Source organism: Rhinichthys klamathensis, unplaced genomic scaffold, assembly GCF_029890125.1.
Source record: "Rhinichthys klamathensis goyatoka isolate OS25496 unplaced genomic scaffold, OSU_Roscu_1.1 h1tg000099l_1, whole genome shotgun sequence".
Lineage (NCBI taxonomy): Eukaryota > Metazoa > Chordata > Actinopteri > Cypriniformes > Leuciscidae > Rhinichthys > Rhinichthys klamathensis.
In genome coordinates, this window is record NW_026606638.1 from 1,648,299 (window position 1) to 1,675,419 (window position 27,121).

A 27,121-nucleotide genomic window follows, 5' to 3' on the forward strand; every position below is an offset into this window, starting at 1 on the left:
GTTATAAATATAAAATAATATTATATAAGTGATATAATGCAAGTCACGAGTTCACCTGCCCATTCAGCCTTAAAAGTAAATAGTAAACTAACTTGGCTTGCTGTCTTTGGAGGAGGCTTGAACCCGAGGCTCGGCTCGAGCTCAGAGTTAAAACCCCATATATAACGGTACTGTGCATAGGAGGAAAGAGAGAATTAGAGTAGGAGACAGGGGGGAGAAGGAGGGCTGCCGGAAGAATTTGTCAATGGGATGACGCAGTGTCTGGTGCTTATATAGTACGCTTGTAATGATGATTGACAGGACTGGATGTTTAGGCTCCTCCCGAGCCTACGTTTGGTACTTCATTTAATATCAAGCACAAAAAAAAATGCACAAAGCAGATTCATTTGGATTTGTGCCGAATGAAAGTGGTAATATGTGAGCCCATGTTTATTTGTATAGCGCATTGCTCATTTTCTCTCAACAATGCAATTTTGACCCGGGGTGACAGTCAGGTATAACTTTTTTTTATTAGTCTCTGACTAATCAAGGCTTTTGTCTTCATTACTTCTAGAATTTGATTTCTGTATTACGTAGACATAGAACACAATATCCTGTTTTATGTCCGCCCTCACACAGCATATTAGTTTTTTCTTCCCGCCCCCATGCAATCATTACTCTACGTCAATCAGCGGTGACGTGCATCAAATAATCTTTAAATTATATAGATTACATTACACAATTGAACCTGTCCATTATATGCCGGGAGTAAAGATCAGGGGAAATGCGTCACCGCTGGTTGTCTATGAGTAGACACAGACCCTCCCCGAGCTGACACACAGCCAGGAATCTATTTAGCCATCTAGACAGTTTATATGTAAAATTACTTATTGTGTTATATATTAGTTTGCACCAGTGACCAGATCTGTCAGATAAAATGCAATTAGTTTCCATATCGGCTGCATAACACTATTTCTTGCTTCGCACTAGGGATTTAAAAAAAAAAAAGCCTAACCCCAAGTATCAAACTTTGTTGAATAGCTCATCCCAAACCAACCAGGCTCTCAACTTACTAATTTCTAGCTAAAACATTGTATTGTGATAATTAAATATTTGCTTGGTTATCACTACAACTCTCTCTCTCTCTATTCTGTTGTAGATCATTTGCTCGATATTCCGCCTCAGAAACCTGAACTAAATCAATTTTGTGAGGTAACTTCGAACGCAAATGCTCCCTAAGAAGGCAATGGCTTATACGGCAGCAAGGCAACAAGTCAGCTGCCTAAGCTTTGGTCTTTCGATTGATTTGAGCTAATTCGCCCACATTAATGACACCAAAATGGGCAAGAACCACTCAGATATTCTTCAGCAAGTGTAAAAATGTATTTGAAGAAGCTTGACAAAGACACACTTAGTTTCATTGTGGCTTAGGTTCTTAAACTATTTGTGCTGTTCAACAAGTCAAATGACAGCTTCTATTATTTAAAAAAAAGAAGGGATGCATTCACTTATATGCAAATAAAGGTGCGATCACATTTACTACTGTTCTGTGAATTTTCCTTGGTGAAATCCAGTCATTTCAATATATAGTCAATATTCTGTTCATATTTTTTTTCGGGGGGTTTTGTTAACGAGGGCTGGAAGTGAAAAACGCCTTATATTCAGTTGTACATAATTATTAAGCAGTCATAATGTGGGGAAAATTCAGTTGGGTGGTGTGGACCATCATCAACCCCAACAGGGTCGGGTAATGGAGCTAGAAGTTCAATCCAGTGAAGGAGGCCATAGAATGTATCCCTCCTCGACAGAGGGGGGCTGGGTTCTACAGCCGGTACTTCATAGTTCCCAAGAAAGATAGAGGGTTGCACCCCATTGGTCTCTGAGGAGATTCAGGTTCATAATATTAACTATCCCTTTTATCGTGAGTCAAATCAGGTCCGAGGACTGGTTTGTCACGATAGATCTCAAGGTACTTCCACATTTCCATCCTTCCTCAACACAGGAAGTTCCTGCGGTTCGCTTTCGAGAAGAAAAGCATACCAATACCTGGTTCTTATCCCCTCGCACCTTCACCAAATGTATGGATGCAGCACTGGCTCTGCTGAGACTCCAGGGCATAAGTAAACTTAATATTTCGAGAACTGGCTCATCATAGCCCCGTCGAAAGAGAAATGGCGGTTCGGCATTGAGATGTCGTTCTTTACCATATAAGGTGCTTGGGGTTGAGACTTAATGTCAAGAAAACCTCACTGTCTCCCCAGCAGAGGGGGGTAGTGTGGGACTCTACTATGATGCAGGCACAGCTGTCTCCTGCTCATATAGAGACCATCTTGACCACAGTCACCAACATCAAGCTAGGCCAAGCCATCACTTTCAAACACTTTCAGAGAGTGCTGGGGCTTTTGGCAGCAGCGTCCAACGTAAGGAGAAGGATGAGGCCTGTCATCCAGGCCAGGGTTCTTGTTTGGGACCTGGCCGTGATTCTAGAGGGATTATCCCTAGCACCTTTCAAACCCATTGACGAGGTGTCAGGGAAGTTTATGACTCTTAAAATGGCTTACCTGCTAGTAATTACGTTCCTCAAAGAGTTGGGGACCTGCATGCTCTCTCTGTTTCTCCCTCTTGCCTCGAGTTCACTCCTTGGAGGGTAAAGGCCATTCTCCACCCTAGGCCACCCTATGTGCCCAAGGTGCCATTGAATGTGCCACCGTCTGTGATTGTGCAGGCTTTTCATCCTTCACCACATGTGTCGGCTGATCAAGGCTACACTTATTATGCCCTGGAGGCCTATGTACGTAGGTCCTGCGTTTGGAAGAAGTCGGACCAGCTATTAGTGTGTTTTGGGTCACTTAAGAAGGGTTCTCCTGTCTCAAAGCAGACAATTAGCAGTTGGATTGGGGAGGCTATTTCCTCAGCATATGAGGCGCGCAGTTTGCCCTCGCTTTTCCTGATAAGAGCCCACTCAACTAGAGGAGTGGCATCCTCTAAAGCCTTGCTATCAGAGGCTTCCCCTCTAGAAGTCTGTGATATTGCTGGCTGGGCCTCCCCGCACACCATCATTAGATATTATAGCTTGGATCTGCCCTCCGCGCTGGGTTCTCAAGTCCTCTTGTCCTGAGCTGTGCCTAGACAAGCTTCACATCAGGAAAGGCACTAGTCAGTGTGGCACAGTGGGTATTTCGTGTCGTCTTCTAAGCAGTGCAAGTTCCCTCTTAAGGGAACGACTTTAACCCTTGTTCTCTGAGAAGAGAACAAGGTGCTGCGTCCCTTGCCACACCTCCGGAGTGCTTGATAATGACTGGCTTCGACCTATCAGAAGCTATCACTGTTGTGTGCCGGCTCCCCTTTGTAGCTTCCGTGTATGCCGTCACATTATGTCATGACACAACACCACTCGAGATTGGACTAATTCCACACGTGCTCCAGACACTATCATACTGGAAGCGTTCCCCAAAGAGTCAGCTTCGACACAGCGTCTCATTCCCTTCTCAGGGAACAAGGGTTACAGTCGTGATCCGAGACATTTTTCACTACCAGCCCCTTTATCTATTATATGTCACTTATAAATTATTGTATACAAAATCAATAGTAGTTATTTAGATTAATGTGGTTTGGAATTGGTAAAATGTGCAGAATATTGACTTGCATAATAATTGCAACAGTTTCAAGTTGGTCGCACAGATTTGCTGTGTTGACCAATAAAAAGCTACTTAGTTTGAAAGTGACTTCTGTGTGAGCTGAGCTTCATACATTGCTACACTATTGACAATAGACAACGGACCTTTTTTGCCTGTACATTTTTTCTTATGTACTTCCAAGCAGAACGAATATACTAATGCATACTATATACAAAGTCAATGCTGACATTGACTTTTCTTTTTCGTTTTATCTGCTACAGATTTTGGCTTTGGAAACTTCTTCCGTCCCGGGGAACCCCTGACCACGTGGTGTGGAAGCCCACCATATGCAGCTCCAGAGGTGTTTGAAGGACAACAGTATGAGGGTCCGCAACTGGACATCTGGGTAAGAGCTTGGCAATACACTGACTATATCAGATGGAAATACTATAGTAATTTGATATAAAACTGAGTACCATATTCATGTACCATGTTATTTGCATGGTTACATCATAATAACGTAAAGTCCCTGCTGGGGGAAAAAAGCTAAAAATCAGATCTGGTTGGTTGGTCTTAGCTTTTTTAAGATGAATGTAGCTGGTTTAAGCTTGTCAAGCTGGTCTCCCAGCCTGGCCAAGCTGGTGTGCCGCTGGTTTTAACTGGTTGGTCAGCTCCTGGCCTGACCAGCTGAGACCAGCCTGACCATCTAAAGAAGTGGTCAAAAACCCTCTAAAGCCAGCCTGTTAGACCAGTTATGACCAGGCAGGAAGACCAGCCAACCAGATTTGGCTGGTTTTAGCTGTTTTTTTTAGCAGCAATATAGGCTCTATAGAAAATATCTGCTGTGTGATTGTTTATATTGTCATGAAAGGGTCTACATTTGTACATTTATCTCCATACATGCAGTACAATCATGTAAAGCGAAATATACTGTGTAGCAAATCTCAACTGCCTTATTTATTTAGTCATAAAATGTAACTATATTATCACCAGCCCTTTATATAAAGTTGTATAAGTATGTCCAACTTTATTCTCATACATACAGTATACTTGCGTGGGGCTGATATAGCAAATCTTAACTGTTTTATTGCTTGTATTGCCGCAAAATGTATCCCCAGCTCTAATCTGCTAAATGCGATTATAAACATCAACATCATGAATTTCTGTAAAGCTGCTTTACATTGTGTATTGTTAATAACGCTACATGTATATTTGACTTGGCTTGACATAGTTCTCCAAAAAATAGCATGGAAGGATCATGTCCACAAAACCATGTTATTACCATGGTACCATGTTCAAAAAAGCATGGTAATACCATATTCGGGGGCATCAAACTAATATGTATGTATTAGACAGCTGATGAAATTGTTGATTTGTCATCTCAGTCAGTATGGAGAATTGCGTCAACAACTAATGGTAATTTAATTGATTGAAAACATAATTATTATTTCCTGCATTGTGTGTGGGTGGTCCTTTGTGCTAGCTCCTAGGCAGAGATTTATGTTTATTTATTGATTTTCTGTGTATGTGTGTGTCATGCAGAGTATGGGGGTGGTTTTGTACGTGTTGGTGTGTGGCGCTCTTCCATTTGACGGCCCTAGCCTTCCTGTTCTCAGACAGAGGGTCCTGGAGGGTCGTTTCCGCATCCCCTACTTCATGAGTGAGGGTGAGGAAGTCACAATAACACAATTATACGACTGTTCATGCATGTTTGAGTTGGCATGAATACAGTAGTTATTTATCAACCACCCCAATATCTATATTATTTGGAATCAATACTGAAAAACTGTGTTGGGGATTAAATGCTGCATAATTAGTACATTGCTGCTTACACCAGAAGATAAAGTTTTGGAAGGAGGCAGCATCTCTTTTGAGCTCATTGTATTCAATGTATAATATTTCAGACTGTGAGCACCTGATCAGGAAGATGTTGGTTCTAGATCCAGCCAGGCGTTTGTCCCTGAGTCAGATCAAAGAACATCGCTGGATGGTGCAGGAGGTCCCGTCCCAGCGGCCTGTGCTCTACAGACAGGGTTTGCTCTGCGAGAGCAAATCAGGCTTGGGTGAGCACAGTGAGCAGGTCCTGCGACTCATGCACAGCCTTGGCATCGACCAGCAGAAGACTATTGAGGTCAGTTGATCAGCTTTTACTTGGCCAGGGTTTGGAATGTGATTAATTCCAGTGCAATTCCTGAGATCAAACTGCATTTGAATTACGGTTGCAAACAGGATGTAGAACTGTAATTCAAATTTGACTTTAAGAAAGTACAATGAAACTGAAAATGTATTTGAATTATATAAAATTCAAAGAATTTTCATGCGCAAAACATGGGCTGTTATGAAAAACCTTAAATTATGTTTGAAATAGCCAGCTATAGGAATTTATATTTAAATTATATACATTTCATTATATTTAATAAATTAAATGTCTCATTGTATGTGCTATTATGGAAGATTACTCATTGAGAACCAAAATTCTCTAATTTGCTTAATATATTCTTTGATAATTAGATAAAATTTTCCATTTCAGTATTTATTTTTATTAAGTTTATGAAGACATTTTGTTGTGCTGCATGTCAAAATTAAAAATCTGTTTTAATAAAAAAAAAAATACTGGATTTACATTTTTTTGGGGCGGGGGGGGGGGGGGGTACTTATACATAAACATGAATAATTAGTCAAAAACAATGATATTATTATTTATGTTTTGCCACAAAACTTGTTTTTATTACATTTCTGTAATTCAAATTCCTGTGGGTGAGCCCAATTTAATTCTATTGACAATCCTGAGCCAATTCTCCAATTCTGAACTCTAGTAGTGTTTTTTTTTTTCGTTCTAAAAATAATTTCTCCTCTGAATTCCAAATCTGATTTCTCCAAAGTAGAGTAGACCTTTTCAAACCGTACTGATAGAAATGTGACATTTCGAGTGTTCTCTTTCCTTGTCTGTCTTGCTCTCCTTGCCTTTCCTGTCACAGTCTCTCCAGAACAAAAGCTATAACCACTTTGCTGCTATCTACTACCTGCTTGTGGAGCGGTTGAAAGCGCATCGCAGCAGTTTCCCTGTGGAACAGCGTTTGCACGCCAGCCAGCGCCGCCCTAGCACCGTCGCTGAGCAGACTGTTGTCAAGGTAACCCCATCTGTGAAGTCTTCCCAGACATATTGAAATGGCGTTGGTATAAAAATGTAAATATTGGAATCATGAGAAACAAAATCTGTATTCCAGCCACCCTTCTTTCAGTTTAACCTCTGTGACCGTAAACCATATAAACAAGCTTTTAAGGTTTGCTGGGTTGCTTGTAAACATTGAGACCTTTTTGGATCCTTTTTATGGATTCATCGGCATATTCATTACATATTCATGCAGTATCAGATGGTTCTTTGACATATACAGAGTCTAAGACTACTTAAAAGTACATGTCCATGTAACATAGGTACAACCATGATAGTTACAATACCGTTATATTTATTGGTATTTTACAGACCATGGCGGTTCCCTCCCAAGCGTGCGTCCCTCCTCAGGCAGCACGTCACCTGCGTTCACCTGTTCTGTTGCAGTCCACCACAGACACATTTACCTTCCCACAAACCCCTGCTTCCACAGATCAGACGCTCATAGAGGAAGACGTGGCCACTCCCAAGGTCAGTTAAGTTTCAACTGAAGTGAGCACCAAAACAAAGAGTGAAAAAGGGTTATTAAATGGATTCTTCTTGCACAGAGAGAAATCTCTCATCCTCCTTTTGGGCTTGAGGCTATATTTCGTAAGCTCTGCCTGCATGTTTTAAATAGCAGCGTTACTCATTGGCGCTGCTGTATGACGGCAATAAGAGCTTTTGTCTGCAGCGTGTGAAGTTCCTCTGCCTGCGTGTCAGCCTGATCTCTTCCTCATTACTCACCCGCAGTATCTCCGCAGCATTTCAGCCTCTTAAAATAACACCTGCGTATCTATATTAAATAATAAAAAACGCTCTTTATGATTTCAGCGGCTGGTGCCACCACTGGGGCTTTGCGTCAGTGTAGGTATCTCAAGCACTCATTGCTAATCATTCATATATGAATGACTCAGACAGAGGCAAGGGAATTTATATGATACCTGGTTCGAGGCGATATGACAGTATGCGCTTCGTGACACCTGGAATATGTCAACCGCCAGAGATTTTGCTGTACCATTTATACAGTGGTAGCAGGACTGGGCGGTATGATGATATACATTGTGGCAGCGATTTATATTGTGGTATGTAAAAATATTTGTGTAGCACAGATTGTACAACTTAAAGTTATTGACACTTTAGGTTGTGTTCACACTTGACAGGTTTGGTTCGATTAAAACAAACTCTGGTGCGATTGCTCTGTTAGTGCGGTTCATTGAATAAGTGTGAACGCTGCCATCCGAACCCTGGTGCGCACCAAAATAGAAACAAACAAACTCGTGCGGTTCGACTGAACGCAACACGGACCAAAGACATCTAAATGAACCAAAAACAGGACGTGATGTCTCAAGATGTGACTAAAAAGGACAGAATGCTCAATCATACCTGTTTTTTCACACCATAGGAGCTACGTTGCACATTACAGTCCGGTAGAGGTGTCGAAAACGGCGTCTCCTTAATGTAGATTAGGGTTCCTCAAATCTTGCCCTACATACTGTAGTTTATGGTGCGTTTAAGTCATGTCGGAAAGATCGTATTTATGAGTTGAATGCACATTAACGCCACCACAATGTCTGTAATACGAGTGGGAAGCTCTGGATTTTCTTTAAACCCCGATCTTTGCGAGTTGTAGGCGTGTCAGTGAGAAACATGGCGGAATACCACAATACTTAAAGGTGTTTCGCAATTATATTGTCAGGCTTTTCTAAGTGAATTGCCTGCACAAAATATGATAGCATTGTAATATACAGGTCCTTCTCAAAAAATTAGCATATTGTGATAAAGTTCATTATTTTCCATAATGTAATGATAAAAATTAAACTTTCATATATTTTAGATTCATTGCACACCAACTGAAATATTTCAGGTCTTTTATTGTTTTAATACTGATGATTTTGGCATACAGCTCATGAAAACCCAAAATTCCTGTCTCAAAAAATTAGCATATCATGAAAAGGGTCTCTAAACGAGCTATTAACCTATTCATCTGAATCAACTAATTAACTCTAAACACCTGCAAAAGATTCCTGAGGCTTTTAAAAACTCCCAGCCTGTTTCATTACTCAAAACCGCAATCATGGGTAAGACTGCCGACCTGACCGCTGTCCAGAAGGCCATCATTGACAGAAAGAAATTTCTGAACAAATAGGCTGTTCCCAGAGTGCTTTCATGAATTAATTCAAAACATAAAAAGCAAAACACACCTGATGCAAAAAACACCTTTTGTTTTGTATCTTAAGGTTCAGTCTTAAAATGACAGTGTGAATGTTAAGCGAACCAGGAAATTTATTTTCGGTAACACTTTAGTTTAGGGTCCAATTCTCACTATTAACTAGTGGCTTATTAGCATGCATATTACTAGGAAATTGGCTGATTATTAGTACTTATGAAGCACATATTAATGCCTTATTCTGCATGACCATATTTTACAATCCTACCCAGTACCTAAACTTAACAACTACCTTAACTAGTTTATTGAGGCAGAAGTCGTAGTTAATAATGAGAATTGGACCCTAATATAAGGTGTGACGACGTGATTTTCTTTTTTGGCCCAGCCCAAAAAAAACCAAGAGAACCGAACTGCAAGTGTGAACAACAGACTTAAAGTGATAAGGAAAAATGCATGAATGAGAACTCAATGCAATACTTGTGCTAACTGACTACCAAGCGCACGCCCACAGAAAGCCACCTCTACAACAGTTGGGTGAAAACTGGATGTTTGTCAGTAGATTTGATACCTGCATGAGGTCTTAAAGGGACAGCAGCCTAATATACCTGTTGCCGTCTCTCAGAACAAAAGACCTGAAAATCACTCTCTGCTCTTGACTGAATAACTTTTGTATCTTTAATAAGATTCCATTTATATTTAGTTTATACAATGAAGACTATGTAGCAATTAGTGCATGTCTTGTAGCTTTGAGGTCACCTGTGTACTGTGTTCTAGTGGACTGTTAAAAGTGGACGTCTAAATTCACTTTATCTGAAAATAGGACCAACATCTTTTGATGAACCATGTTGCACTACACATATTTTTTGTCCAATCAAATGCTCTCTAGAAAGAGAATGCCCCTCCGCCTAATATCACTTTAGACAGTGTAGCAAATCATGGTTTGTTGCTGTGATACGACTAAGCCTATTGGCTTTTTTAAATATTCTTTTATAATTATATTTTAATTAATTTAGTTATGTATATAGTATTAATTTAATGTTGTATAATATATTATACAAATTATATAATTATAATTAAACTATTTTTAAATAAAAAGGGTGAAGTACTTGTCTTTTTATTGTCTAATTCAATGCATTGTCCAAAATTATTATTATTTAATACATAACTATTTTTAATCAAATTAGATTATGCACTTGTCTTTTACAAAACAATCAAATATGAAATATTAAATTATTGTTATTATGATCATTTAAACTATTTTTAATCAAATGAGATGAAGCACTGAATTCACTACATTTTCAAACATATTATTATTTAATCACTGTTATGATTATTTAAAATATAAACAGTTTTTCGATGCATTTCCAGCTAAAATAACTATTATGTAATCACACCATGATATACGATCATGCTGCCTACCGTGATTGATCATGGGGAAACATGTAGCCTGCATTTCAGCCCTATATTTGCAGGCTGTCAGTTTTGCTGCCTGCTGTTACACAACACCACGGCCTGTTTTTGTAAATGCCCCTGATGTGCCAGTGATGGGCCACCCATGTGATCAGTGCTGGGTGCTCAGTCCACTCGTGAGAAGCGTGACTACAACATTTGTCACCTTGGCTTTCATATGGCAATCTCCATAGCTACTGTTCCTTTAATTGACGTGCAGCGTTGACTCATCCTGTGGGGACCCTGCCATATACATACCAATTTGGCCTCCAAAAGGTCTTTTTCTGTTTGCTCCTGTACCTCAACCGATGCTTGCAATGCCAAGGTCAAGAGTTTAATTCCCAGGGAACAAACACACTTTAACAGTAGCCCTTGAATGGACTGTGAGTTGTAGTTAAAGTGAAGGCCAAATGAAAATGTAAATGTTTGTTTATGAAGAAGGGGAAGCGTGATAAGTCATTCATTTAGCCTCAGCACCTGTGGAGCACAACAGATGGCAATCTAGGGAGCTCTTCAAACATGTTGAGGTCACGCTCTCACAAACTTATTTCAACTGGCTTATTGTAATTCAGGAAAGCTGATGGTTGCCTGTGGGCATTTGACAGAGCAGCATTACATAACTCTGAAAAAATGAAACGTAAGACACGGACATGGAGTTGCAGACATAGTCTAACAGAGTTTACAAAAGGGGTTTATCATGCATTTTGGCAATTCGTTGTGCAGTAGGTTCACTTTATTTACATTATATTCATTTTTTATTTTACAGGACAGTTGTTATTTACAACAGAAATATATTTTATACTAATTTTTAAAGTTAAAACAACTATATAATAATAATAAAAATGATGATGGGACCTATGTATGTGCAGCCCTATATATATAAATAATTTTAAAATAAAAAAATCTAAATAAAACACTTACAAAAAGAGATTAAATATTTTGTTTACTTGCTTGCAATGTAAACATTAACCAACATCAGAGAACCATGAACACGCAAATGTGTCGTTAAATTATAGAAATATTAACTTATTATCTCAGGAGTTCGGCTGACTTTTTTTCTTTTTTTTTTTACTCCTGGTCTAACAGAAAAGAGCATCAATGTTACGCACAAAAGAGCAGATAGAATAGAATAACTGATATCTATCTGCCCTACAAATATATTATAATTGTTGATATTTAAGGAAAAGAAGAATATGAATATTAAATACTGATTTTAGATGATACTGGCCAGTGATAGAAAAAAAGATGTGAAAAAAATGTGTTGTTAGTTAACTCACTGACACTGGATGAAAATCAATGTTGTTCCAAACCTATATTCTGTTGTTTATTCCATAGAACACAAAAGTATACTTTTGAATCTTATACAGGTCATGGAATGAAAGTGACCATGGTTTTCAAACTCAAAAAAGTACCAAATGTATCAAAAAGTAGTCCATTTTACTAGTACTTTAGGGGCATTCGCACTGGAGGACAGTTTTTTCATAGTAACTATAATTATTGGTGAAAATACCTGCTTTTTGTTCGCACCACAAGAACTGGGACTAATTTTAGTTATAGGAACACCTTTGGGGAAACTAAATCAGCTCCTGCTTCAGAGTAGGGTTTAACCCACCACAATAACAACTGTCTACCAGTCACATAAGTGTACGTTGTTTGTTAGCTTGCAGTCAATTGTAAGAAAGGGACGGGGTTTATGCAGACAAACTGATTGGAGAAATCCTGCATACATCACTAGAGAAGTCTGTCATTTCACCAGAAGATAAAGTTGACATTTTGGATAAAAAATGACAAGGTCAAAAACCAATGAATGGATGTATTGTTAATAATAAGATCTATAACATTAAGAAAATAGATGAATTTCCATTTCATGTGGAATTTAAATTGTTATTCCCTGATACTCTTCACTTCACATCAATTTCAAAGCGTTCTTGTTTGCCTCTTGGAGAACAGCTAGTAGTCACATCTATTGCTTTTCAGCTTTGATTTCAGTTGTCAGATCTGAAAACAGCAAAGTGAAAACGTCCCAAAGAGTGCTGAGCTGTTTCAGCCCAAAATAGTTTTGCCAACTGTGTGTGTATTTATATCTCAGGTGGATGGCTGCTTACTGGACCCACTCCCTCCAGTCGTTGTCCGCAAAGTCAGCGGCTCGCTGCCTAGCAACGTCATGGAGACGTCCATTGATGAGGGCATTGAGGCAGAGGAGGAGCACACTGTGCCCCTTGCCGCCTTTCATACAGCTCGCTTCAGTCAGCGCCGGCACACACTGTCTGAGGTCACCAACCAACCTGCTGTGCTGCCCATCACAGGTTAGTTCTGCATTTTGTACTGCATGTTGAGTCGAGGCAATTATAGTCTAGAGTCTAGACACATATATATATATATATATTGAAATATAGTGTCTTAAAGATTTTTTTTATGTTTTTATTTTCTGCTCACCAAGACTATTTGATCAAAAATACAGTAAAAACAGTAATATCGTGAAAATAGTTACAATTTAAAACAACTATTTTAATATATTTTAAAATGTAATTGTACATGAGCTGGATTTTCAGCATCATTACTCCAGTCTTCAGTGTCACATGATCCTTCAGAAATCATTCAAATATGCTGATTTAGAGCTCAAGAAACATCTCTTATGATCTCTTTTTAGGATTCAACGACAATTAGAAAGTTCAAAAGAACAGAATTTTCTTTTTTGAAATATAATTTTTTGTAACAATGTAAAAGTCTTTACTATCACTTTTGATTAATTTAATGCATACTGTATATATACTAGTAGAGATGCACCGATACTAAATGTCTTTGCCGATACCGATAGTCGATTATTCAGAATGATATCTGCCGATAGTTTGACTTTAAGGACAAAAATCTCCCAAATAATATTGCAAACTATACAGGGAACTATACAGTACATCTCTCATTTGGTACATTACTATGATGTTAGAGATTAAAATGAACAAAAGAGCTATTATTTTCTACTGGTATTTATTTTCAGATGTAATAAACACTCAAATAAAAACGGAAATATTTTATGCAACTCAGTTGCACATAAGATAGTTTTCATAAACACTGGCATTGATTGTCATGAAGCGACCAGCATCAATGGACAATTTTCATTCTAATATCTATGCATGAATGTAAAATACAATAAAAACGTTGAGTACAACTATAAGTATACAATTGACTTGTACATCACCACATACCGGTAAGCTACTAGTTGGGATGCTTAGCTTAAAATAAGCGCCAAAATGAATACACTCGTCACGCACTGATAAAGCTAATGTAAGCTACACAAACAGCAAAAACCAAAGGACGTTAAATCCATCAGTCACACAAAATATCACGTTACGTTTTCATACAAAAATAGAATTGTGGCTAGCTGTAAACATAAATTATCATACATTAACCTACCCTCTATACAGAGAAAAAGGTAGCTTCATTGTAAACAAAACAATATTGACTACAACTCATATGATAATACGAATAATATTACCTACATTTAATTCAAATAAAGACAATTTGACAATACATGGCTTTATAAAACAGCAAATATGAAATCGACCACCTCCACTTACCTCAAGAGAATAATGCGGGAAGTTCATCAGTTCTGATTCCGTGAAGTCGACCTGTCACTTCATGACAAATTTATTCAAAATATACATATATAATTAACAGTAAATAAGCTCCTCTCTAGTGTTTCTTATAGCCAACTAAAGACCTGTGAACATTGGATAACTTTCCTGAGTTAAATGTGATCTTACACGACATTGTTCTCAACTCGTACTGTACTTTCAACATACCTTCTGATGTTCATTCATGTTTATTTTGTGCTATGTATTGAAGTGGAAGAAAAGACTCGCGCTCCATGCTGCCGCTTAAACTGAGTCGCTAAATCGATCCGTTACTTCACATTTAATTTATTTATTGTTTTATTGTTTGAGTTTCAAAATGAAAGGTCCAGAATTTGAAAGCAGAGGCTTTGTTTCTCATCAGAAGTAACAACCTCTTTGTGATTATTAGAAGCGAGGCGCACTACAAATAATGTTTGGTGTAGAAAAAAAAAACACGGACCTGGCAACCCTGGCTTGAACTGCGGGTGATTCATAGGGTCAAATAGAGCCTGCTTTAATGTTGCTGTTTTTTAACTATTAATGCGTTATTGTCGTGTTAACTTGCCCTAAATTCAATACCAGAGATTTTCTTCACACACAGAATGAGTTTCAGTCTGACACGTTTTTTCGGCCCCCTTTTGATTGACAGGATATAATCTGCCATGATCATCAGCTAGTGAAAACAATTGCTTTTATCGGTCGAAACATCAGTGCATCTCTAATAATATAGTGTTGAATAAAACTTAAATGTATTTATTTATGCCCACTAGATGGAATAAAAAGAAAAGTATTCAAACAGGGTCATCTGCATTTTTTTTTTAAGTGTAAGGAACGGAGTTCTGGAGAGAAACTTGGAATTCTAGCTAAACTACTACTGACATTAACACACAGTGAACCTTTTTTTAGTAGACAGTTTGATTTTGCTCATGTCACTTACATTAATGTTAGACGAGTTTATTTTTAAAGCACATTTACTACACAATGGTGCTTTACGTAATGAAGAGAGAAAAAATAAGTTAAGATAAATAACCTAAAGTTAGAGAAAATGAAATGAAAGCTTAATTTAAATCTTAAAACAAAGAGGATAAAGTATAAACAAAAGGACAAACTAAAAATGCAGTCTAGTCAGTAAGGTGAAGTGCATATTCAGGGAATTCACAGGTAAACAGATGTGTTTATGTTTATGTCTGGACTGCAATGTGGTCAGTGAGGCTCGGATTATTGTTTTTACATTGTAATGTAAACCATGCATTATGTTGCCGTTCTTAAAGTGCACGGTAACTTGGTAAGGTTTATGTACTCTCCAAAGTCAGCTTTAACTTGCATTTGAATCTTGCCACTAATTTTGGACCCTGAATAAATACTGTTACATCCATATCCTTGAGTGAACTTCAGTTACTCTCCACAGGTCTGAATCCGTCCCTCGGCAGCATGGACTCAGAGTACAGCATGGGTTCAACACAAAGTGACTTCAGCTTGCCTGAAGAGAATCCAGCTCTAAGCACTACACCTGCCAGCTCCACAGCTCCAGTCTTCCTCAGCATGAAGCCTCCTGAACCCCTGCAGCCGCTCAACACAGAGGGGCGGGACGCTCATAATCACTCACTAGTCAGTTTCAGAGAGGGCCGAAGGGCTTCAGACACCTCTCTCACTCAAGGTCGGGATGATTTGTGTTCTCTTGTGCACATCATTTTTCATTTCGCTTTTTCATCCATCACCTTTCTTTCAAACTTTGTTCAAGGAATGGACGCACTACATTTATGCTTGCGAAATTACTTTAGACAATTATGGGAAACAGGATATGAACTTAATAGTAAATAACTGTACTTCCCTTTCGTCCTGGGAACTCCAACGTGTCGTCGGGGAGTTCCCTGACGAATTGGGATCACGCTAGGGAGACCAATTGCCTTCGAGTGAATTAAAACGAGCCAATGAAAATTGGCATGCAAGATTTGCATTCCGCAACCCGCCTACCAACGCGGGTATAAAAGGCGGAAGTAAACATTGCGCAATGCTTTTAGCTTCGAAGCCGTCCGATTTTCGGAGCCGTCCATCCTGTTTTCGGAGTCGCACAGGTAGACCTGTTTGCCTCTCCGGACACGACCCATTGCCAGTGGTTTTACTCCCTGTCCGAGGGGACCCTCGGCACGGACGCCCTGGCTCACAGCTGGCCCCGGGGCCTGCGCAAGTATGCGTTTCCCCCAGTGAGCCTTCTTGCACAGACACTGTGCAAGGTCAGGGAGGACGAGGAGCAGGTCCTGTTAGTGGCGCCGTATTGGCCCACCAGGACTTGGTTCACGGAACTCATGCTCCTCAAGACAGCCCCTCCTTGGCCGATTCCTCTGAGGAAGGACCTCCTTTCTCAGAGACGGGGCACTCTATGGCACCCGCGTCCAGACCTCTGGAAACTCCATGTCTGGTCCCTGGCTGGGACGCGGAGGTTCTAGGTGATCTACCACAGGCAGTGGTAAACACCATCACTTCTGCTAGAGCCCCCTCTACGAGGCGCCTCTATGCGTTGAAGTGGAACCTATTCGTCGAGTGGTGTTCCTCTCAGCAGGAGGACCCCCGAACTTGCCCGATCAGAGTCGTGCTTTCCTTCCTACAAGATGGGTTGGAGCGAAGGCTGTCTCCCTCCACCCTAAAAGTGTATGTTGCCGCAATAGCCGCACATCACGATGTAGTAGAAGGTAAGTCCGTAGGGAAGCACGACCCTGATCATCAGATCCCTCAAGGGTGCTAGGAGGTTAAATCCACCTCGTGTTTTGCACTCTGTACCCTCTTGGGACCTAGCTCTGGTTCTGAGAGCTCTTCAAAGTCCTCCCTTTGAGCCCTTGCTGACAGTGGAGCTGAATATCCTGTCAATTAAGACAGCGCTCCTGTTGGCATTGGCCTCTTTTAAGAGGGTCGGGATCTGCAGGCTTTTTCGGTCGACAAATCGTGCCTAGAGTTTGGGCCGGGCCTTTCTCGCGTGATATTGAGACCCCGGCCCGGATATGTGCCAAAGGTTCCTACCACTCCCTTCGTGGATCAGGTAGTGAACCTGCAAGCGCTGCCCCAGGAGGAGGCAGACCCAGCCCTAGCTTTTCTCTGTCCAGTCCGCGCCCTGCGGGTTTACACTGACAGAACGCAAAGCTTCAGGACCTCACTGGGGGTTAATAAAGGCTTTCTGAAGCGAAGCGTTGCGTTTGTGTAAGAAAAATATCCATATTTAAAAATTTTATAAAGTAAAATAACTAGATATTATTTAAATATTTAAAATATGGATATTTTTCTTACACAAGCTTCACTTCAGAAGGCTTTTATTAACCCCCTGTGTGGAGCACTTTTATTATGGATAGATGCACTTTTATGGACTTCAAAACAGAAACAACCATTCACTGCCATTATAAGGCTTGAAAGAGCCAAGACAAGCCAAGATGATTGTATTCGTCTGAAAGAAGAATGTCATTTACACCTAGGATGACTTGAGAGTGAGTAAATCATGGACTAATTTTCATTTTTGGGTGATCAAGTGTATATAGATTGGGGATCAAGAGGTTAAGGCAAGAGGTTATTCTGTTACATGTAGATCCTTTATTGGTTAAATGAATGCACAGGTCAGAATGAACCAAACTATAGTTTGCAGCAAAATACAAAAAAAAAAAAAAAAACTGCTACTGCATCCGTTCTTCTATGTGTGTGATTAAAACACAAAATCTAGCAAGCCCACCACTTTACTGTCTGCAGGCATGTATTTGCATGTCATAATCAGTGTTTTGGAATATTTATTGTTAGTGGATAAAATAACCCTCATTCTGACTGATATCTGACCTTCTATGAATAATGGCTACTTTTAAAAGCAGAATATAATCGCAGCTCTTTGTCTGTTACGGAGGCCAGCAGAAGGGGAAGGCCGTCTCCAAGCAGAGGTTAGCTCACTGGTTAGTGGATGCTGTCACCCAAGCGTATGAAGCTACGGGTGAGCCTTGTCCTCCCAGGTTGCGTGCTCACTCTACGAGAGGTGTTGCCGCCTCCTGGGCGTTGGCTCAAGGCGCCTCGCTGACAGACATTTGTAGAGCTGCGGGCTGGGCGACACCGAACACGTTCGCTAGATTCTATAGCCTACGTGTGGAACCTGTTTCCTCCCGAGTACTCGCTACGGCCAGTGGTGCGAGGGAATAGGTTGTGTCGGCTTGCTACGCCACTCCGTGCCTCAGCCGGATACGTGCGTCTTTCGCTCCGTTGGCGCCCTACGTTGGTTAGCCTCGTGAGTTCCTCCATCACCCCTTCGGTGCCAGGCGTGGCGGACCGCCGGCGCCAGGTCTACTACCTCTAAGGGAGTTGTTGTGTAGACTGGGTGCTATGTCCAGTGGTCTCTTCGGTGACCCATTATGCCACGTGCAGTCCAACCGTGTCTTCCCCTAGACAGACTCGTTCTGTCGTCCCTGTTGAGTACGCTCCCACTCCCCTTGGAGGGGACTACCTCAGGGACTGCCATATGTTTCACTATCCCCCTTGGCTAGTACATATGTGTATTCCAGGCCTTCTTCAGGCATCTGGCTTCCGCAGCGTTCCCTTCCCCCTTTTTTGGGTTGGGCACGCTTTCCCAGTGTTATCCAATCCACTGTGTGGGTCTTGTGGAACAGCAGTGTGACTCTCTTGCTAGCTCCCGTAATTTGTAAAACTGCTTAGGGTAGCTTAGCTGGGCGCTGGAAGGGGCCAGCACCATGGCGTTTTGTTAGGGATCCCAATTCGTCAGGGAACTCCCCGACAACACGTTGGAGTTCCCAGGACGAAAGGGAACGTCTCGGTTACGTATGTAACCCTCGTTCCCTGAGTACAGGGAACGGAGACGTGTCGTCCCTTCGGCATGTTGCTGTACCTTCGCGGAGGACTGGACACCGTTCGGCTCCTCAGCGAAAAGCATTGCGCAATGTTTACTTCCGCCTTTTATACCCGCGTTGGTAGGCGGGTTGCGGAATGCAAATCTTGCATGCCAATTTTCATTGGCTCGTTTTAATTCACTCGAAGGCAATTGCTAGCGTGATCCCAATTCGTCAGGGAACTTCCCGACGACACGTTGGAGTTCCCAGGACGAAAGGGAACCCAATTCGTCAGGGAACTCCCCGACGACATGTCTCCATTCCCTGTACTCAGGGAACGAGGGTTACATACGTAACCAAGACGTTACAGCCTATATAATATTAATGAAATAAAGGCCCAATTCAGTGTATTTAAAGGGATAGTTAATAAAAAGTAAAAAATTAGCCCATGATTTACTCACCCACAAGTCATCCTAGGTGTATATGACATTCTTCTTTCAGACGAATACAATCGGAGTTATATTAAAAAGTGTCCTGGCTCTTCCAAGCTTTATAATGGGAGTGAATGGCCGTTTCTGTTTTGAAGTCCATCAAAGTCCATCCATCCATGATTAAAGTGCTCCACATGGCTCTGGGGGGTTAATAAAGGCTTTCTGAAGCGAAGCGTTGCGTTTGTGTAAGAAAAATATCCATATTTAAAAATTTTATAAAGTAAAATAACTAGATATTATTTAAATATTTAAAATATGGATATTTTTCTTACACAAGCTTCACTTCAGAAGGCTTTTATTAACCCCCTGTGTGGAGCACTTTTATTATGGATAGATGCACTTTTATGGACTTCAAAACAGAAACAACCATTCACTGCCATTATAAGGCTTGAAAGAGCCAAGACAAGCCAAGATGATTGTATTCGTCTGAAAGAAGAATGTCATTTACACCTAGGATGACTTGAGAGTGAGTAAATCATGGACTAATTTTCATTTTTGGGTGATCAAGTGTATATAGATTGGGGATCAAGAGGTTAAGGCAAGAGGTTATTCTGTTACATGTAGATCCTTTATTGGTTAAATGAATGCACAGGTCAGAATGAACCAAACTATAGTTTGCAGCAAAATACAAAAAAAAAAAAAAAAACTGCTACTGCATCCGTTCTTCTATGTGTGTGATTAAAACACAAAATCTAGCAAGCCCACCACTTTACTGTCTGCGGGCATGTATTTGCATGTCATAATCAGTGTTTTGGAATATTTATTGTTAGTGGATAAAATAACCCTCATTCTGACTGATATCTGACCTTCTATGAATAATGGCTACTTTTAAAAGCAGAATATAATCGCAGTGATTCACTTCTGTACTAATTATAGTAGTCAATGAGTCAGACCACCCCTGCAGCAGTCACAGGAATATCTCTACAAGTTCATCTGACTCGAAATCTGATGTATTTATTGAACCTATGGTTTAACAGGTTTAGTGGCATTCAGGCAGCACCTTCAGAACCTGGCCAGGACCAAGGGCTTCCTGGAGCTGAACAAAGCCCAGATAGTGTTAGGAGATGGTGGACTCCCCACCGTCAGTCCACAGGACTATCCATTCAGTCACCAGGTCAGATAGCAATTTGTGCTGGTCTCAGTTCGTTTTCTATTTTTACATTTTTAAGCATAAGTATTGTGCCTTCAGTTTGAACTTGAAATAAAACAGGTGGCAGAATACGGAAAAGAGTCTTGGAAGATGACCGATGACTAAGGTATTTATGCTGATATAAAAATATTCTTTAATCATTTCAGGGAGAAGGACGCCAATGTCTAAGTGGAAAAGATACGTTGACATTCACGGGTAAAATGCACCCTTATTTGCTATCCAGGAGACAGAGTTTGGAGACGCAGTACCTCGCTCAGCGACTACAGGTGGGTCAATTGTGTATATGAGTGTCCACAATAAACAAAAGAGGGAAAAAAATTGGTTTAAATCACATGAGCCAAGCTTTTTAAACTGTTTCTTATGGTTTTGAAAAACTTTTATATCATTTTCAAGAAAAGTTTCAATTTAATTATTCTAAAAATGTCATGTGGTGTAACCATCAAATAAAATATAATAGGATATTGAATACATACACAATGAATTTATGTGAACATTCATATCTAAATCATATAAATAAATATATTTTTTCAAAATAAAGATTATGTTTAAGTATTTATTAAGTTTGTGGGGAGTTGCACCAGTTTTTCTCAATCGATTTGACACATTTCTCCAAACTCAGGTCACTGTTCTCAAAACAGCTAATACAGTAACCTGAACACTTTGTACTTGTCCTTAGCAGGTTGTAAATGTTCCTTCATTTCATGCAAATTACAAATCACATGCATAATTTTTTTTTAAAAACTGCATCAAATTCTCACGTTTTCACAATAGTTCATACAGCCAACCAAATCGTTAATATTTCAGGAAAAAACAATTGCAGCTCTTTTTACTGGTTTTACAAAAATCACAGTCATTTGTGCACCATTTTTCCAAACACAACTCTGTTATTTGTTAAATTCTCAGTTGCACTTGGAATGTTCTCAATTAGCCTCAAATAAATATATGCTGAGTTAGAAATACACACAACACAGGAAATGCAAATTCCCTAATTGTTTACCCAGCTATCTCAAATACAAAAACTATAAAAGGGGAAAAGAAAAAAGAATGGGAAAAGGAAGAGGTATATTCATATTACATATTGTGTATCTTCTATCAGCCTTTTCTGAATTTGTTATCAAATCAACACTTGTAGTTTTGATGTTATTATTTATTTTTGATAAATGCATTACTAGAATAAAATGCAGTGCTTCATTATGCAGTGAATATTGAACAGTTTCACCAACATAAGAGTGTGGTTAGTTCGCTGTTTTAATTGTTTTGAGAGTAACCACATTCATTTGGAGAAATGTGTCAAATCGATTGAGAAAAACTGTAATACCTGAACTAACCTTGCCTAAATCAATAAAATCACAAATGATCTGCTTCGTTTTATCCCTGGATTCTGCATGTTGGTTAGACCACATGACGTTGGCCATGTAGACAAACATTTTTCAAATATCAATAAGCAATGATGCAGTTTTTTTCTGAGAAATGATGATATAAGATAGTCAAATTACTTGAGGTTTTCTATTCAAGAATTTAATTATTTTGAGGTTTTTTCTTTATTATGATTTTTTATTATGAATTTTAATTCAAAAATTAAAATGCTCATTAAAGAAGAGGTGTATTCAAGTCATATGCATGAATAACTTTTTTTATGTATTATTGAATAAACTAATAGATACAGACAAAATATAAGCATCATATCTTTGATTCAGATATCACTGTTGTATGCAAATGTACAAAAACAGTATTTCTGCTAATATAGTGGAATGTAAAAATATGTTGCAGGACTATTGGTTGGCATGTAAACTGTTAAAACTGGTTATTTATATAAACTTGATTTTTGGTACACTGTAAAAAAAAACAAAAAAAAAAAACGTTAAATTACGGTAAAAAAAACCCCGGCAACTGTGGTTGCCAGAAATTTACCGTAAAAAATACGGTAGCAACATTTTAGGTTGTACAAATTTAACTTAAATTTACAGGGGGAATAAAGTATTTCATTAACTGATATAATGTTAATTTACCAACCTATTGAAGTACTAATATCTGTTTTGTACCTTTGTAATATACTGACAACCACCCAACAGGTGGTGATGAAAAAGTCACATGATGAATCAAAGCTCATCACAAGCAGCTTTTCCACAAGCTGAGAAGGTAAATACTAATATATATATAGAAGGCGCACAGTGTCATTCACACAAATACTAAACACCATCATGGTAACACGCATGACATAAAAATAAAAATGTAATAAACATTAATTGAACAACATTAGATGTAACATAAAAATATAATGTACATAACTAATTAGAAATAAACGAAGAAAACTAAGAAGAAATCATTATTTCAACAAAAATACATCAAATGTGAAGTGTCACGCAGGGAATTCTGGGAATTTCAATTTACAGTTTTTCACTGTAAATAATACGACTTTCACTTTTTCACTTCCAAAAACTGTAAATTGAAGTGTTTTACTGTAAAATTACATTAAATGTGAGGTTTGATCTATTACAGTTATTCAACGTATATAGTACGGAAACTTTGTCAACCAATTAATCGTATTTTACTGAAACAGTTTTTACAGACATGCTGTGAGAATGTAAGATTTGCTGCTGCTGCATTAATAGGCATAGATAAATCCCATAGCAGATCTAGACAGGTGGAGCTGGGGGAGGTGGAGGGTTTCAGAGGACCAGATTACAGAAAACACTGAACCGGGTTGTTTAAATGGGTCATGAACTGCATTGCTTTATTGTTTTATAATGTTTCCTGGGGCGCACTTATAACGTTAGTATGACTTTTACAAATTAAAATTGTCAGCCCGTTCTCATCCTTTGGCGTCATACATGTGACGCTTTGTACATTTCGTCTAAATCTTACGCACATGGCATCGTTTAGCGTGAATATGAGACGCAGATCCCAAGGCGTCAAAACCGTAACCTACCCCAGACCTAAACCTACCCATAACAGTGCGTGTTATATTGACGCTGGTGTGTTTGATTAGGGTTGAAGCTAAACTCTGTAGGACAGTGGCCCTCCAGGACCGAAGTTGCCCATCCCTGCGCTAAAGGATGCCATGTGCGTAAGATTTCGACGAAATGTCATATGGGGTCACCTATATGACGCCAAAGAATGAGAATGCGTTCAAAATTATCATATTTTAGAATCCAAAGGCATTTTTCCTACCCTGATTTTATCCCTCTGGCTAACAGCTTTGATTGACTAACATCTTTGCATATGAAATAGCTAAGTATTACATGTGGAACTCTCTCAAAAACTTTTACCATATTTTTACTATTACTGCTGTCAATGTTATTAACTGATCGTGAAAAGTGTTGATTATAGCATTATATTTAGATCGTGGCATGAAAGGTTGCAGTGATGAGCATTGTAGCCAATCAGACATGTTGAGCGCATTAATACAGAGATCTCGTCACTGTAACTCGATTTCTGCACGAGGGGGATCTGATTTGTGCCACCTCAGTTTCAAATTGTCCGCCCTCCACCCCTGAAACGGGATTTATGTTAACCCTTTGACGCATATGATCACAGCGGTGTGATTAGAACGTTCAGTGCGTCACTGCTAAATTCAACCGTGCTTTTTCTCTTTGGCTTGTGCCGAGCCAGAGACGGACGCGCTCAGTGCTTTTCATATATCACAACTATTCAATGTTTTCAACCACATAATGTTTATTTTAGATTTCAGACATTTAAATAGACATTTAAATGAAGTAAAAAAAAAAAAAACATTTATTGTTTGTTAAATTCAAGTTCCAATTATTTCAATTATAATTTGACAAAGTGCTATATTCATATCAGATACACATTGTGTATGAAACAATAAAGTTTACTCTATTCTTCTCCCAGTTCACCGGCCACTTACTTTTGTGTATTTCGGGGAAAATGGATGAATTTACCCAATGTAAAGCCGACAGATCCTCTGTACTTCGGTGCAAAATCATCGCGCGTTATATCAACTAACATGATCATTATGAACGACACAACACATTCACTTCCACATATTTGATAATGGGAGTATATCATATAATTCATAATGTAGTGAACACGTTTGTGAATATTTTGAATAAAAAAGGAAATAAAACGCGATACATGTGTCATGTGTGGCTGCATGGCACGTCGCCAAGGAAGTAATGCGTTCTAAAATAATGGTCGACTTAAAAAATAGAGCCCCTAGAATAGATTTCCCCCATATATAACTGATTATTTTCATCCTACTAAGAGAAACAATGTGAAGTTGACCGTTTAGTCACTGGTTTGATTTACTGACACATAGACAAAGAACGTCTGACTGTATCTACATGAATCATTACATAGCAGAAATAACTCGTCACAGTTTGGCTACAATAAAAGTTTTTTTTGGACTAACAAGGAAGTTTTCAGCTCTGAAACTTACTGGATATTTGTATAGTATGATGACCTCTTATATGCCAAAAGCTCAAAGAAAATTTGATTTGATTTCTCAGTCCATGACCCCTTTGAGCAAGTGTTGAGCAAGCAATCTCACTGGCTGCAGCATCAGCGGAGGCCAATTCGCTTGTGCCATGTAGTTGCATGTAAAGGACCCATCAGCCTGTACCATCTAGAGTTTCATGAATAAAAAAGATATTTATTTTAAAAAGATTTTTATTATGGCTTGTTTTGTTTTTTGTTATTTCAGAGGGCCAGTCAGTTGGCAAGTGGTCTTGGAAGTGGGCAGATGTTTTGTAAAGAGGCTTCACCACGCACTTTAGAGCAACAACTCCAAGAGCACAGGTGAGGAACAACTGCATTCATAATGTCCTGAAATTGCCCAGACAGCAACTAAGGCTACGTTCACACTGCAGGCTGAAACGACCCAATTCCGATTTTTTTGCCCCTATGCGACCTGTATCTGATCTTTTCATGACAGTCTGAACGACACAGATCCGATCTTTTCAAATGCGACCCAGGCCACTTTGGTATGTGGTCCAAATCCGATATGTATCCGATCTTTTGAAATGCGACTTCAATCTGAACGGCCAGGTCACATGTATCCGACCCGCACGTCATTGATATGCGACAAACGTCATAATTCTGCGTTGAAGTAGGCGGGAATTGACCGTTGAGTACTCTTCTGCGCATGCGGGTCACTTCTGGATCATTTCACGTTCACACAGGAGATCACAAAAGGTCGCATTTATTTGGAAATGTGAACGGCCTTGCAAAAAAAATCTAATTTTTTCAAAAAATCGGAATTTAGCATTAAGCCCCTGGAGTGTGAACGCAGCCATAGCGTCGGCCCAGATCCGGGCCATATCTGGTACATGTGGATTCCACACGTGCCCAGATGTGGGCCGCATCTGGGCGACACTATAACTTTCAGTTATGACACCTTTTCAATTGTAATCCTATGTGCAGACTGCAGCAGAAGAGGCTCTATCTCCAGAAGCAGTCTCAGGTACAGGCCTACTTCCACCAGATGCAGCTAGCAGAGGATGGTTACCCCCCTCCCCAGGACTGCAGAGACCCCCAGAACAGTCCCCTGTCCAGCCCTCCCTTCACATGGACCCAAACCCTAACCCCTTTTCTGGAGCCTGGAGCCTCGTCCCTGGGGTACGTCCCCAAGTCAGCCCGCTTTCCAGACTGGCCTCCGCCACCAGACAATCAAACGAACTACAATCCGTCCCTCCCAACAGAGCCCCTGTACGCATGGATTCCTGCCCAGCCGCCTCTCCCCACGGGCAAAGCAGAGAGCCCATCGGCACAACACACACCTGGAGCTTCTTTCCTTGACTGCGAGATGGTGGAGACCGTAGAGGCCCCACCACAAGGGTGTGTACTCGTAAACTAAATGTGAAATAAAGCACTCTGAGGCTGGCTCTCAGACACAAGTGTGGTGAAAAAAAGCTCCCTCAGGGACGAACAAAATGCCATGGTTTGGGTCACATCTTACAGATGCTACAGATGTGCACTTGATCCTTTGGCAGACCCTTACAGACCTTCATTTTCAAAGATGTTTGTGAGATGCGCTAGTGTCCCGATTTGGTTTTTTTTCCGGTAAGCACATATGAAATGTAGTGCAGCTACCATAGAGTTTAAAAATCAGTATTAAAGCAATATTCCTTTTCCTATATAATAGAGTTCTATGAGTTTCAGTGTTTTTATAAGTAGTTTGTTTAATACTTAAATGATTAGTAGCTACTCAAGTTTTCATTATTAGTAGTGTGTGATTTTTAAATAATAGATCATTAACAAAGAAATGTGTAAATACAAGGACGATAAAAAAAAAGAACCATTAGAAATAAAGTCAGCATGAAGCAATTCAGAGCATTTTTTCCTTAGTAAAATGATGTACTTGTTACCCAGACAGCAACATATTGTGTCTGCCCAGATTCGGCCCACATCTGGTACACGTAGATTCCACACGGCCCAGTCACATGTTGTTGTCTGGGTAGTGAAACAGGTATTAATGGAGAACAAAATATAGAGCGAGACCTAAGTACTAATAAGATGCCATTCTATGGAAGGAAGCTTGTTTCCACCCAAAAATATATAAAACATTTTTTAAAGATAATTGCAAAAAAAAATTCACAATTGCAAGTTTACATCTTTTCTTGTGAGAAATAACAGCATAATGAGATATAACCATAAACTCGCAATTCTGACTTCTTTTCTCAGTTGTGAGATATAAACTTTTTCTCTGATTTACAAGTTTATATCTTACAATTTATAAC

At 39.5% G+C, this 27,121-nt stretch overlaps 1 protein-coding gene across 3 annotated transcripts in view; it reads left to right on the forward strand.

The window, feature by feature from the left end:
- Positions 1-26,727, forward strand: part of sik2a (salt-inducible kinase 2a) — a 43,272-nt gene extending 16,545 nt beyond the window's left edge. For 2 of the 3 annotated variants that reach the window (XM_056252926.1, XM_056252927.1), the window contains 11 exons: positions 3,878-4,002; positions 5,139-5,262; positions 5,501-5,727; positions 6,575-6,727; positions 7,081-7,239; positions 12,456-12,672; positions 15,386-15,634; positions 20,251-20,387; positions 20,570-20,689; positions 25,087-25,181; positions 25,806-26,727. In XM_056252926.1, coding sequence (XP_056108901.1) covers positions 3,878-4,002; positions 5,139-5,262; positions 5,501-5,727; positions 6,575-6,727; positions 7,081-7,239; positions 12,456-12,672; positions 15,386-15,634; positions 20,251-20,387; positions 20,570-20,689; positions 25,087-25,181; positions 25,806-26,238 — 2,039 coding nt within the window. In that variant the 3' untranslated portion in view covers positions 26,239-26,727. Of the gene's footprint in view, positions 1-3,877; positions 4,003-5,138; positions 5,263-5,500; positions 5,728-6,574; positions 6,728-7,080; positions 7,240-12,455; positions 12,673-15,385; positions 15,635-20,250; positions 20,388-20,569; positions 20,690-22,495; positions 22,563-25,086; positions 25,182-25,805 lie in introns of those variants that run through there. The other variant, XM_056252928.1, reaches the window with a different exon arrangement.
- Positions 26,728-27,121: the final 394 nt, after the last annotated feature.